At 48.2% G+C, this 12,501-nt stretch overlaps 1 protein-coding gene across 4 annotated transcripts in view; it reads right to left on the reverse strand.

The window, feature by feature from the left end:
* Positions 1–372: 372 nt before the first annotated feature.
* The window catches only part of Fam222b (family with sequence similarity 222 member B), a 57,306-nt gene continuing 45,177 nt past the window's right edge, over positions 373–12,501 (reverse strand). For 3 of the 4 annotated variants that reach the window (XM_041664698.1, XM_041664699.1, XM_041664700.1), the window contains exons 2-3: positions 11,229–11,350; positions 373–3,994 (exon numbers count right to left, since the gene is read on the reverse strand). In XM_041664698.1, the coding sequence (XP_041520632.1) occupies positions 2,388–3,994; positions 11,229–11,310 (1,689 nt within the window). In that variant the 5' untranslated portion in view covers positions 11,311–11,350 and the 3' untranslated portion in view covers positions 373–2,387. Of the gene's footprint in view, positions 3,995–11,228; positions 11,351–12,501 lie in introns of those variants that run through there. The other variant, XM_041664701.1, reaches the window with a different exon arrangement.

Here is a 12,501-nt window from a genome sequence, read left to right on the forward strand (position 1 = left end):
ATTACAGCAGAACTCCCTCACACCTCTGTCAGAAGAAATAATTTTACAGTTTGGTGGAAACTGATTGTATGGCAAAACAGATGCCCACCTCTTAGGACCAACGGCCCTTGGAGTGGAAGTGCGGCAGGGCTCTATGGGCCTCCACTGAGGGCTTGACTAAACTGTCCGTGTGTACGGGTATAACCTAAGGACGGATTCAGTGTGGGATGATCAACTGGGGAGCGTTTCTGAGGGATGAATAGGATATTGCCACCACCACAGAAACAAACTATTCCCCTTTTACTCAGGGGAACTTCACAGGCTGACCTCAAGACAAAAACCACCTCAGGCATTCACCACATTAAAATAGGACAAGGTCAAGAGGAGGTTTTCTGTTTTACTGGTTTATAATTAAAAAAGAAAAATGCACCACACCCATAACCACCACAGGTGGGGTGAGCGGTGGGGAACAAGTGCTACAGTGTGAGCGGAAAGGGGACCCAGGTACTCCCTTCGGGTGGCACGGAGCAGAGGTGAGGCCCTGGCCTGGACCCTTATTGCTGGCTGGGGGTGGGGGTGGGGGGTGGATAATCAGGTCGAACTAGGAAACACCTTACATCAAAGCTGGGGCAGTAGTTCAGAGGGAAAGGGAACCACAATGTGTTTTCCATGCAGATAGGAGGTGGGAGTGAGGTGTGAAAGCCCCCAAGTTAGTGTCCGGTGAGTTTCCTATGGTGGCAGCGCACTCGGGAGAATCTGGGGGGGGGGGTTTACAAGAATATCAGAGCGGAGGTTATGCACGACATCACAGGAGATATTGGAGCTCTTTAAATATGACACAGAAAATCTGCTGATGGAGGGGCCCTGGGTGAGGAGGCTGCACCAGAGGTTTGGGGGCTTGGGGACAGGGCAATAATACCAGTGTTCACAGACGGCAGGGAAACAATAAATTAGGACTTCATGTTGCTATCATTTGGCATAACACACTCAGGCATTGTTTTTTCCTTTTTTTTTTTCTTTTTCCTTCTTTTAAATATAAGGCAACTTGCCAACACATAATTTAAAAGCTGAGCTTCAGTCACATCGCTTCAGATCACTACAGAATTTCTGGCTAAGGAACAGTGAGAATGAACCCAAGGCCTTCAGCTCACATTCCCCAAAGACAAGAGGAAAGGCAAGGGCTTGTTGTTGTTACTTTTAAAGCCCACTGTGCAACAGAAGACAGGTGCAAAACTTTACAACAAAACAACCTAAAGTTACAGAGAAGTGGTGAATTTCTAGACAGCTAATTGTCACTTGGGAATGAGACACATTGGTCCTGGAACAGGTGGGAGCTGCTCTAAGAACGGGCAAGGGGCAAGAGGGGCTGTTTCCAATGTAAGCCCCTCTGCAGCGCTCAGAACCATGCTCATTTGGTAGAGGAAGAATTCGAAGAGCTTAAGGCTTTGTGTTTTTCTTTTTGTTCTTCATTAAACTGAAGGGCTGCAAAATGTAAGAGTGGGTGTACCTGTGGGGCCACGCATACAAAATGCTCCTCAAACCACATTCATACAGAAACATGACATTTAAAACTTACAGTGTGGACCATAATTCTTAGCCAGTGTAGAGAACCAAATGCAGTTTAACTTCTTTTTTAAATTTTTTTTTTTTTGGTGATTTTAATTCCAAACTCTAATGTGATCATCCTTTACCTGTATCTAATTCTTCAAGTAAGGTAGTTTTTGTTTTGCTTTTTTTTTCCCTTAAGGGGGAAGGGAGGCAGGGATGAGGACAGCAGTTGAGTTTGGAGAGAGGCAACAGCGACAGGTCACAGGTCGTCTTGGGAATGCCAGGTGGCCACTGCATTTCTCTGGAAGGGAAGTCAAAAATTAAGATGCCAACGCCAAGGTTTTCTGAGTCTCAAGGCTTCAGCAAGGCCAAGTACAGTGACTTGGGAGCAGCGTAAATGCAGAACCAAGCCTCAAGCAGCTGGGGAAGATGGAAGCTGGGTGTATTTTCATTTGACATCTTTACGGGAGTAAAGAATTAGATTCCAGAGCACTCAGAAAGTCTGGCTTCTTAGTCCTAGACAGAGAAGCCTAACTTAAGGCTCTAGGCCACTTTCCTCAGCCATACCTCAATCTCAGCAAAAGATGGCAAGAGCAACAAGTGGTCAAGGTGGAGACTGACTGACAAGCAGGTGCTGAGACAGAGTTAGCTTCTAACAGAAAACCAGGAGTAGTAGCTCGTGGGAGGAGAAAGGACCTTCTTCTGCCCCCAAATGGACCCTGCCAAGTTCCCTTCCTTAGATATCTAAGGATGATCACACTGGAGCAGTGTAACTTTGAAACTATCCAGTTACTTCAAAGTAAGACTAAGCCTAGAAGGGTGATGTATGGCGTGTTGCCTGAGGAGGGCATCACGGCTCCCTATCTATACCCTGGGTGCTGAATATGAAGACTTCGACTATCTGTGGGATCGGGGGCTCGGGTGCCAGGGGCTCGGTGGGCCTTGCTCAACATGGCCAGGCTCTGTTCTCGGAAGCAGGCCTGCTGGAAATCCCCACTCAGGTAATCCACCGTTTGCATCAAGCTGTTCTGGCTTGCCACTGGCCCACCCCCAGTTCCCGCTCGGTAGTGGGCCCCAGGAGCTGCTGCACAGTCGAGGGGTGCACCTGTGGGCTGCCCAGCATGGAACGGCATGGCGAGGTCCTGAGACCCCGAGCTGTCGCTATTGGGAGTTGGTAGGATGTTGTTCCACAGGGGTTGGAAGTAGTGACCATTGGGATAGGCCAGTGGGGCCGGTAGGCCGTTGACAGGTGGGGATGGGGTCGGCTTCTCCAGGGAAGGCTTCAGATGGAAGGACTGCGCCAGGCAGAGTTCCTGCGGGTAGGCAGGGGCCTTGCCCACAAAACCGGGCCCTGCCAACTCGCGTCCTGCTGTATGTTTGCCTGTCAGGCCAGGGGCTGGTGTCCCACCAGCCTCGCTGCACATTTGCTGTAGGTGGGCCAGCTGGTGCTGGTTCCAGGTAACTGGCTTGAGGTCGCTAGCGTAGCCAGTAGGGGCTCGAGAGATGCCTGTGGGCAGGTTGACAGGACCTGCTGCAGGCAGCGCGGCTGTGGCCGCGTGGGTGTGCTCCATGGGATTGACCACACATGAAGGCATTGGTGTGGGGACGCTGTGGGTCGACACCCGGGTGCTTGCATTGATGAGCAGACTGCGACTAATGGGGCTGGGGTTGGCGATCTGGCCCTCACACACTGAGGTAGTGCTGATGCCTGCCCTCGTCTGGCAAAACTGGTTGATCTGGTGCACGATGCTGCTCAGGTCCGGGGGCTGGCTGTGTTGCAGGGTGGCCGCCATTGAAAGGGGGATAGTTGAGGTAGACACGGTCACATTTGGGGGGGCATCTGAGTCTGGCATCTTCCGGCCTCCATGCAGCAAGGGATTAGGGGGATGCTGGAGACCCTGGTGAGTCAGGGCCTGCGGGTGGACCAAGCCCTGGGTTTGGGCTATTGGCTGAGGGTGGCCCAGGCCCTGAGGCTGCTGGAGGCTCTGAGGGTGAGACAGTGCCTGTGGTGGTGGTATACCCTGAGGGTGTTGCAGTGTCTGGGGAGGGGCATGGGCCAGGGTCTGTGCATGCTGCAGGGCCTGCTGGCGGGCCAGAGCCTGGGCCTGGGGGTGGGCTAAAGTGCTGGGTGCCACAGTAGCATAGGGTGCCACTGGGGGGTTCATGATGGCCTCAGGGAGGAACCGGGCTCGGGTGCCGTCAAAGTCCTTGAGTATGCTTTTGGCTGGCACTTTGACAATGGCAAGCAGGCCTGCCTTGGTGGCAGCCTGAGTCGGGTAGGGGCTGTAGCGCTGGGCTGATGTGTCGAGGCCGTTCACAGTACGACGAACGTGTTTCCGCTGAGGAACCTTCACACTGTTGGGGAAGATTTTTATAGTCAGTGGGTTGTTTGCGACCTTCTTAGCATACGCGTCCAATTCGGCTGGGGTAGGATAGTGAGCAGTTCTCATTTTCTGTGTAGTGTCCCCTAGAGAGAGGGAGAGAGAGAGAGAAAGAGAGAGAGGGAAGGAGAGCAGAGAGGAGGGGCTCATCAGTCCAAGCCAACCAGCCTTTCTAGAGCCTGCTGAAGCCGTCTGTAGCCTTCACTCGAGGTCAGTCACGGTCCCCAGAGTCTCGGCACAGCTGAAACTCACTGGGTGTGTACAGTAACCAGGCACTAGGGGACAGGCTGTCTAAATGACCCTCACTACAACCACAGGAGGCAGGTGTACTGTGAGCCTGTTTTATGGGTCTCTAAAGATCAGGGTGGCAAAGCAACTTTCCAGGACTCCAGCTTGGAGATCCAGAGCCCATTCAGCCAGTTCTCACAGACATCACCAGAGCTCTTCAGTACACGGGGCTCCGTCCCTACCCGCCATCATGGCGCTGCCTGTCAGCGCCCTCCTCAGTGAGTCGTGACACTGGTAAAGGTCCTTCAGTCTGCAGTGGCCAGCGGAGCAGCTGGGGTGCCATGCCCATGGGTGGGCAGGCCCATCTGGCACAGAGAACAAGACACTTTTTCAGGAGAAGACGAGGAAGCTGCCAGTGTCTCCCACTCACAAGCTCACTTTTGTTTACAGTGTATTTGGTGCCCGACTGGTTGGAGATCAAAAGGCTGTATTTATTTGCCTGTGTGGAGGGAGGGTGACAACAAGTGACAGCAGCAGGAAGGGGCTGAGAATAAAGGATTCAGACCATCTCTATGTCTATGGGACCCAGTCTGTCACTGTCCAAAAGGAAAGAGGAGGAGCTGGCCTTCCTGTGGAGACTGCAGGAATATCCACTCACTGTGCCTCATTAATGGCAGCACTCTCCTCGTTCTCATATCCGGGGCTTCCCATCGAGGGGCTCCAGCGGATGCTGGGTTTCCAATCCAGAAAGAAAAATTTCCCACGACAAGAGCTCTTTAAGTATGCCAGACTCCCTCCCTACAAGGGATCATTGCTGTTTTCTTCTCTAAGAGAAGGGGTCTACCCTAAGCATACACAAAAAGTACATCATTAACACTTGCTGAATGAGTAAGTATACACACTGCCCGAAGCAGAAGGAAAATGGCTTGGCACAGAGCCTGGGCTCAGCTGGCTGACTCTCCCCTGCTTCCTCCCTTGGCAGAAAGCAGCCAGGAAAGACCAAGGACTAATCTATTAAGTACCCAGCTGGTAGCTTTGGTTGGCCTTGGCCCAAAGACTCCATTCAAAGTCACGTTGCTGGGCATCAAATGGAGCAGAAGCAGAGTCAGAGGAGCATGTTGGAAGAACTGGGTAGAAACTGCTCTTCTCTGAAGCAGGGAAAGAAAAAGTTCAAGTATAGGAGAAATGAGTATGTGGTCTCATGCTCAGACAACAGCGCAGGGATGGAGATGCAGCCAGTCCCACCTGTGTCTCCATCTTATCAGCCTCTACTACCATCAGTGCACCAACATTAATGCCCTAGAACGCTTAGCAAAAACACTAGTGTCCCGGAAACACTGCAGACAACATAGCTTCAGAAGCACTCAATCATACACCTGGCTATTGTTGAAGTTAGCAGCAGCAGCACAGGGGCACGGCTACATCAGCCCTGGCAGTGCCCTGAAGAACCCCCTTGTCCTGAAGGATCTTTACTAAGGACTCCTGGGCTTCACCAGAGGAGAATTTCAGGAATAGTGAGTATGAAGCAGAGTTAGCAGGTTCATGAAAAGATTACAATATAGATTTTAAGCATAAGGGTTGGGGAGGAGGAAGGCATCCAGGAAAGATAAAAAAATAGCTGAGCATAAGAATGGACAAGTCACCCCAATGTATATTTATGATGGTAAGTCACATCATTTATAGAGTGTAATTTACTACAAGATTTAAAGGTTGGAGAACTCTGCCAGGCATGGTGGCACATGCCTTTAATCCAAGCACTCAGGAGGCAGAGGTAGGCAGATCTGAGTTCGAGGCCAGCCTGGTGTAGAATGAGTTCCAGGTCAGCTAGGGCTACAGAGAAAACCTGACTTGGAAACCACCCCAACACCATTCCTAAAAGAAAACAGAAGAAAAAAAAGAAAGGGTCCCAGGTTCAAGCTGGCTGAGCTGTGGTGGTTCACAAACACAGAGTGTGTGCAATTACCAGTTGGAGACAGAAGCAGAAGTCTGGCCTTGAGTTCCAAGCCAGCCTGGGCTGCAGAGTGAGATCCTGAGTTAAAAATAAAAAACGTACAAACAAACAAAAAAACCTTCCCGGCAAGCCTGACTATTCACCAGGCTGCTACAGACAGTAGCATTTTGCTGCTGACCACAGCACAGTGCCTCCCTAGACAGGCGGCACAGCTGGGGAGTGTCAGGACAGTATCACCAAACAACAACTAGGACCTCCCTGAGCAACAGAAGCCAAAAGTGCTGGGCTTTATTTAGTTCAGACAGAACATGTAGACCTGTTTTCTCCACCTCTACTTGAGATCCGCGCAGAGGACCTGGTATGAGAAGTGGTTTGTGGACTGAAGTTCTCTGCTCAAAGTGAGCGTCACTCCTCAGGGTTTTTTCCTAGCATGGCATTCTTCTGATGCTGACTGAAGAAAGGTCGAGAGGGAGGGTGCAGACAGGGGAACTCCTGCTGGGGAAGATCCCTGAGTGAATAGCACACTGAACAAGAGTGCCCTTACTCCAGAATAACCACCATTAGCGCCATACTAGATAGAAGTAAGCATTAAGCTTAGTCCTTAAAAAAATAAAAAAGCCCAACACAGACCTTTTCCTCTTTTTCTGGGTCTCTGATACCTCATGCTGACCTTGAAAGCCTTACCCTTCTGCCTCTACTTCTTTTTTTTTTTTTGTTTTGTTTTGTTTTGCTTTTAGAGACAGAGTTTCTCTGTGGTTTTGGAGCCTGTCCTGGAACTAGCTCTTGTAGACCAGGCTGGTCTCGAACTCACAGAGATCTGCCTGCCTCTGCCTCCCGAGTGCCCAGCCTGCCTCTACTTCTGATGCCACCACCATCATACCACATTACACTGCTCTTTTGAACCAAGGTCCCACAATGCAGACCGGTCTGTTCCTGACTTCTGATTCCTTTGCCATGGCCTCTCAAATGCTTAGATTTAGAGGCATGGTTTCCTATTTGGTTTTTGGAGATAAGATCTCACTATGTAGTTTTGCTTGGGCTTGAATCCTTTACCTAAATACGGGGTGTGAGCGTGTTCTTATGGTGCCCCTCCCATGTATACAGGCTCACCGGCACCTTACTTCCGGAACAACTTCCACTAACCACAGATAATACATCTTCGGTTTTATCTAAACAGAAAAAGCTGTCTTAAATAGCTGGTACAGTTATAATACAAACACAGGGCAGCATAGAGAACTGGCGATCCGCGGCTAGAACAACAGTTTCCACCTAACGTCAAACTACGGGTCTACCATCTAACAACTGAAGACTCAGTGTGGTCCTCATTTGTCAATAGAAATGAAACCTGCTTTACTATGTTACAAAATTACTAATATTAAGAGACTCAAGCAGGAAAAATGTGGTGTGAACATGAATCCTAGCTGTTTATAGTTATTCAAGAAAAGCAGGTTAGGCAGAGTCTGCACAGTCAGAACAAAGGAACGGATCAAGGAAGCAGCAAATGTAGGATCCCCGAACTTCAAGCTGAGTTAAATGTCAGAAAGCAGTTGCCTAATCTAAGGCAGGGAGGGAGTGTGTATGTGTGGTTTGTAAATCCAGTTTCCTCTAGGCAGCTCCTTGGTTTTCCTTTTGTTTTGAGGTGTGGCAGAAATGTGGAATCCACAGGTAGAAGGCCTGAGAGTCTGACAGGAGCAAGTGCTGGCCCAGCAATGGATAGTCATGTGACGTGCAATGGATAGTCATGTGACATGCAAGCGCCATGTGAAAGACAGCAAGGAGCAGGATCCGCTGACTCACACTGTACTCTGAACTCTAGCAGCTGATGAATGGCAGGTCATCCTGGGTTAGAGGAACGCCCTGTCTCTGAAAACTAACAAAAAGAGCAAGAAGAGTCTCCCATGTAGAATTACTGAATAGGACAGAGAGGCCCAGCAGGTAAAGTTCTTACTCTTTGTGCAAGCCTGGCAACCTAATTTAGAGTCTAGGAACTCAGGGTGAAAGGAAAGATCAACTCCTGAAAATTATCCTTGAACTTCACAAATGTACCACAAAAACATGCATGGATCTCCACACATACCCATACAAGCACACATACACTTCATACAGAAACACAAGTAGCAGCTGGGTTATGGTGGCGCATGCCTTTAATCCCAGCACCCAGGAGGCAGAGATAAGCGGATCTTCATGAGTTTGAGGCCAGCCTGGTCTACAAAGTATTGAGTTCCAGGACAGGCTACAAAGCTGCAGAGAAATCTTGTCTCGGAAAAAAACAAAACAAAACAAAACAAACCCCCAAAAAACTAAAACAAAGCAAAACAGTACAACACAAAACAAATCAAACAAAAACCTCACAAGGTAAAATAAAAATTTAAAAATATATATGTGGGGACTGAAGAGATGGCTTAAAAGCACTGGTTGCTCTTCCAGAGGACTGAGTTTGGTTCCTAGCACCAATATAGCTACTTACAACATGCGCACGCACCCCCACCCCCACACCCTGTAGTCTTCTTATTTGGGAGGCTAGGAAAGAAGGATCACTGCCCAGGAGTTTGAGACCATCCTGGGCAACATGATGAAGATCAAACTCAACAAAACAAACATATAAAAAGTGTAATAGAGCACCTAACTCACAGTAATGCTTTTCCACTTGGGGGCATGCTGATATCTGAAGAAATAAAGTCATTTCAGTATTTGTTCTAGGCCCTCCCAAGACTCTGCATGCAGAAGGTAAACTAAAAAATGATATGTTAGGTGCTAGAAAGATGGCTCAGTAGTTAAGGGCACCAGTTGCTCTTCCAGAGGATCCAGGTTCGATTCCCAGCACCCACACGGCAGCTGGCAACCATCTGCTACCCTAATTTCTGGGGATCTGATGCCCCCTTCTGGCCTCTGTGATCATCAGGAATGCAAGCGGTACATAATAGACATATGGGACAAAATACCCATAGACATCCAAATTTTAAAAAAGCTAGCATGCTAGCTAGGTATGGTAATGTACACGTGTGATCCCAACACTTGGGGAGGCAGATGCAGGAGAATCGGGAGTCAAGATCATTTGTGGCTACGAAGTTGAAGGATCGCTTGGGATGCTTAAGTAAGACTCTGATTAAAGCTGGGCATGGTGGCACATGCTTTCAATCCCAGCACTTAGGAAGCAGATCAAGGTGGATCTTTGAGTTTGAAGTCAGCCTGCTCTACAAAGCAAGTTCCAGGACAATCAGGGCTACAGAGAAACACTGTCTTGAAAAACAAAACAACCAAATCTGTCTTAAAACGAACAGAAACAGAAAAACAAAAACAGAAAAAGAAAAGGACAACGAGCAGACCTTGATTGTTTCGGTCACTGCGCCGACTACTGTGATGAGCCACTGCTGTGTCCTGGTGCTGAGCTAGAAAAGTGAGCTTGAGGTTACGGAAAAAAGAGAATTCCAAAAATTACAATTTCTGGGAAAAGATGGGTCAGGAGGTCTATCTGTGTGGTTGAGTACTTCCGGAGCATGCCAGGGACAGAGGGTGGGAGAGAGAAACGCTCCTTGAGGAAGCTCGCACAGCAGGACCGACTTCCAGAGTCAGACAAATTCAGAACCAAGGACGTGAGGTCCAAGTAGGTGTTTATTGTTGCTGATTTCTTTATGGGGGAGAGAGGTTGAGACAGGGTTTCTTTGTAGCCCTGGCTTTCCTGGAACTCGCTCTGCCTGACTCTGCCTACCAAGTACTGAGAATTAAAGGCCTGTACCAACACGCCCGATTTATTTGGTGCTGAGAACAAATACAGGGCTTTGTGCAAGCTAAGTAAGCATCCCACCAAACTGAGCTACACCCTTAGTGCCAACTTAATTTTACTTTTTTTGTTCACTTTTCTGAGACTGGGTGGTCCTCACCAGCCTGGAACTTGCTATGTAAACCAGGCTGGCCTTGAACCCAGATATTCGCCTGCTTCTGCCTCCCAAATGGTGGGAATTAAACTTGTGTGCCACCATGCTCACCTCTTGTTTTATTTTTACACACGGTTCAAGAGCTAAGCTGCCTAGATGTTCTTGAACTTGAGATCTTCATGCCCCAGTCTTCCGAGTGGCTGACTTCACACCATGAAGACTGTTTTTAACTGCTGGTTACAAACTCACAGTAACTGACTGCTCCACGCCCGCCTGGTGCAGCTTCCGTGTGCTTCTGTAGGAAATGTGACTGAGACAAACTACACTAGGCATGCTGTCTATGGCTGCTTCTGATCTATAATGGAAGAGCTAAGCAGATGACACACAAAGTTCAAAATATTGGCTTCTGACAATTACAGAAGAAGTTTTGCTAATGGCTGCCATGAAGAACTTGGGTAAACTGCACAGCATTAAAGAAAGCCCCCTTGCCTCACCAGCTGCCCCGTTTCGCTCTAAAAAGGTTTATTCCAAATTCAGGGCTGTTTTTACTTAAACACTATACATGTAAGAGAAAGTCAGAAATTAAGACTATTGCCCTCGCCTATCATGTAGTGCAGGGACAGAAGTAGGAAGCTGGGGGAAAGTGTGAATTACAAAGCTCTGAAATAATGCAGTTAAGACAGGAATCTAACAGTTCTCAGAGGTCCAATCAGGCGGGACGTAGACTAGTAGACAAACACACCCACAGAAACCAAGGAAGTCAGCTCCTGACCCCTGGGGGTAAAGTTTATTTCTATGAGCAAAAGTCATTCTGGCTCACGGGGCAGAGAGCAAAGTCAAAGAGAGCTGTCTGTTTCCATGGCAGACCATATTCAGAGATCAAGAAATCACCAACAGTGTACACAGTCACTTTAGATACAAAAGTAAGCTGGACAATGAGTTTTCAGTCAGCTGCTCTCAGGGTTCAAAGGGAACATTTCTTTGAAGGGTCCTATGATACACATCCACTGAAGCGCCTTGTGGCTTTGCTGTGAGCAGAAGGCTGCCAGTAACAAGTTCATACACACTGGGAACTGTAGGATCTGAAAGTATCTCGCACTGCTGACAGACAGGGCCTTTGTGCCTGCTGTCCTGCAATGTCAGCTCATGAATATCTTGGAAGTAGCAAAAGTCATGGTCAGTGCATCACAGACGTGATGCTGGGACAGCCCTCATGTAGGACAAAACAGAAGTGCACACCCTTCCGTGGGAATCCAGCCTACTTACATTTCTGAAGTCCAGTGTTCATCTGCGTGTGAGAAAGAAGCTGAAAGGGCAGATCACCTGGCCCGGGTAGACAGGCTAGCATGGCAGACCAGCATCAACACAACATGGGGCAGTGGCTCACACTGTAATGAACAACAAAGAGTAAGGTCATGGGACGTAGGGCAACTTCTTCAAGGAAGGTACAAGGACATCTGATATGGGAGGCAGAGTGCCAAGTGTGGACAGATGAGCAACTTAATTAACAGCATGCTGGTTAAAAACTTACCTAGAATTCTGTCTGTAGCAGCGGTTCACTCTCAGCCATTAACACAGCAAAAGTGATGCTGCACCTGGTACACGTGTGAGTGAAGGAATAAAACGGGCGAAAGCTAGCAACGTAAACACACGTCTTTGTAACGCTTCCAAATTCTAAGAGCGCTGGCAGTTTTGGGGACCAGGGCAATGCAGTGCTTCTAGAAGTACAGTGAAGGATTTCAAAGACATTTCACACCTGATTTTTTTTTTTTCTTTCTCAAGACAGGGTTTCTCTGTGTAGTCCTGGCTATCCTGGAAATCATTCTGTAGATCAGACTAGCCTTGAACTCAGAGATCTGCCTGTCTCTGTCTCCAAAGCATTGGGATTAAAGGTTTGCGCCACCACCCGTCTTGGGATGGGCTTTTAATGTAGCCAAAGTCTCCCGATTCAGTCTCTGAAAAAACTACACCTACACTGAAGACCCTGCAGATGGACTGACTGACTTCCTCACTGTGGAGGTGGAATGCTGCGGATCCAGGGCTGCAATGATGTTGGATTACCTTCAGTCCGCTAATCAGGAAGCTTTGTTGACTTGTTTGTTTGCCTCCCCTAGCGACGTTTCCATCAATGCATTTATTTACTCATGACTGTCTTGGTTATGTGACAATAAAGTTTATGAGACTATTTCTACTTAGAACATAACATTCAGGGCAATCTGAATCCCTGTTTATGTTTACCCATACTGGACTCAAAAAAAAAAAAAACCCAACCAAAAAACAAACAAACCAAAAAACCAAAAAACAAAACAAAAACCAAGCAGCTGTATTTTCTTTTAACACTCTTTCTGTTCACATTCCTGACTTTGTTGACATTGTAGACTGCTACAAATTATGGAGTTTGAGAAGTTTGGAAATCTACTTTTAGTGTGTGTGCGTGTGTGAGAAGTGTTGGCGCAGGTGGAGGATGGGCTGGTCCAGGCCTGTGTGTGTGTGTGTTTGTGTGTGTGTGTGTGTACACAGAGGCTATTAAAATGCCTAT

This window comes from Microtus oregoni, unplaced genomic scaffold, assembly GCF_018167655.1.
Source record: "Microtus oregoni isolate MIOR12 unplaced genomic scaffold, Mior012 000015F_ref0000493, whole genome shotgun sequence".
Lineage (NCBI taxonomy): Eukaryota > Metazoa > Chordata > Mammalia > Rodentia > Cricetidae > Microtus > Microtus oregoni.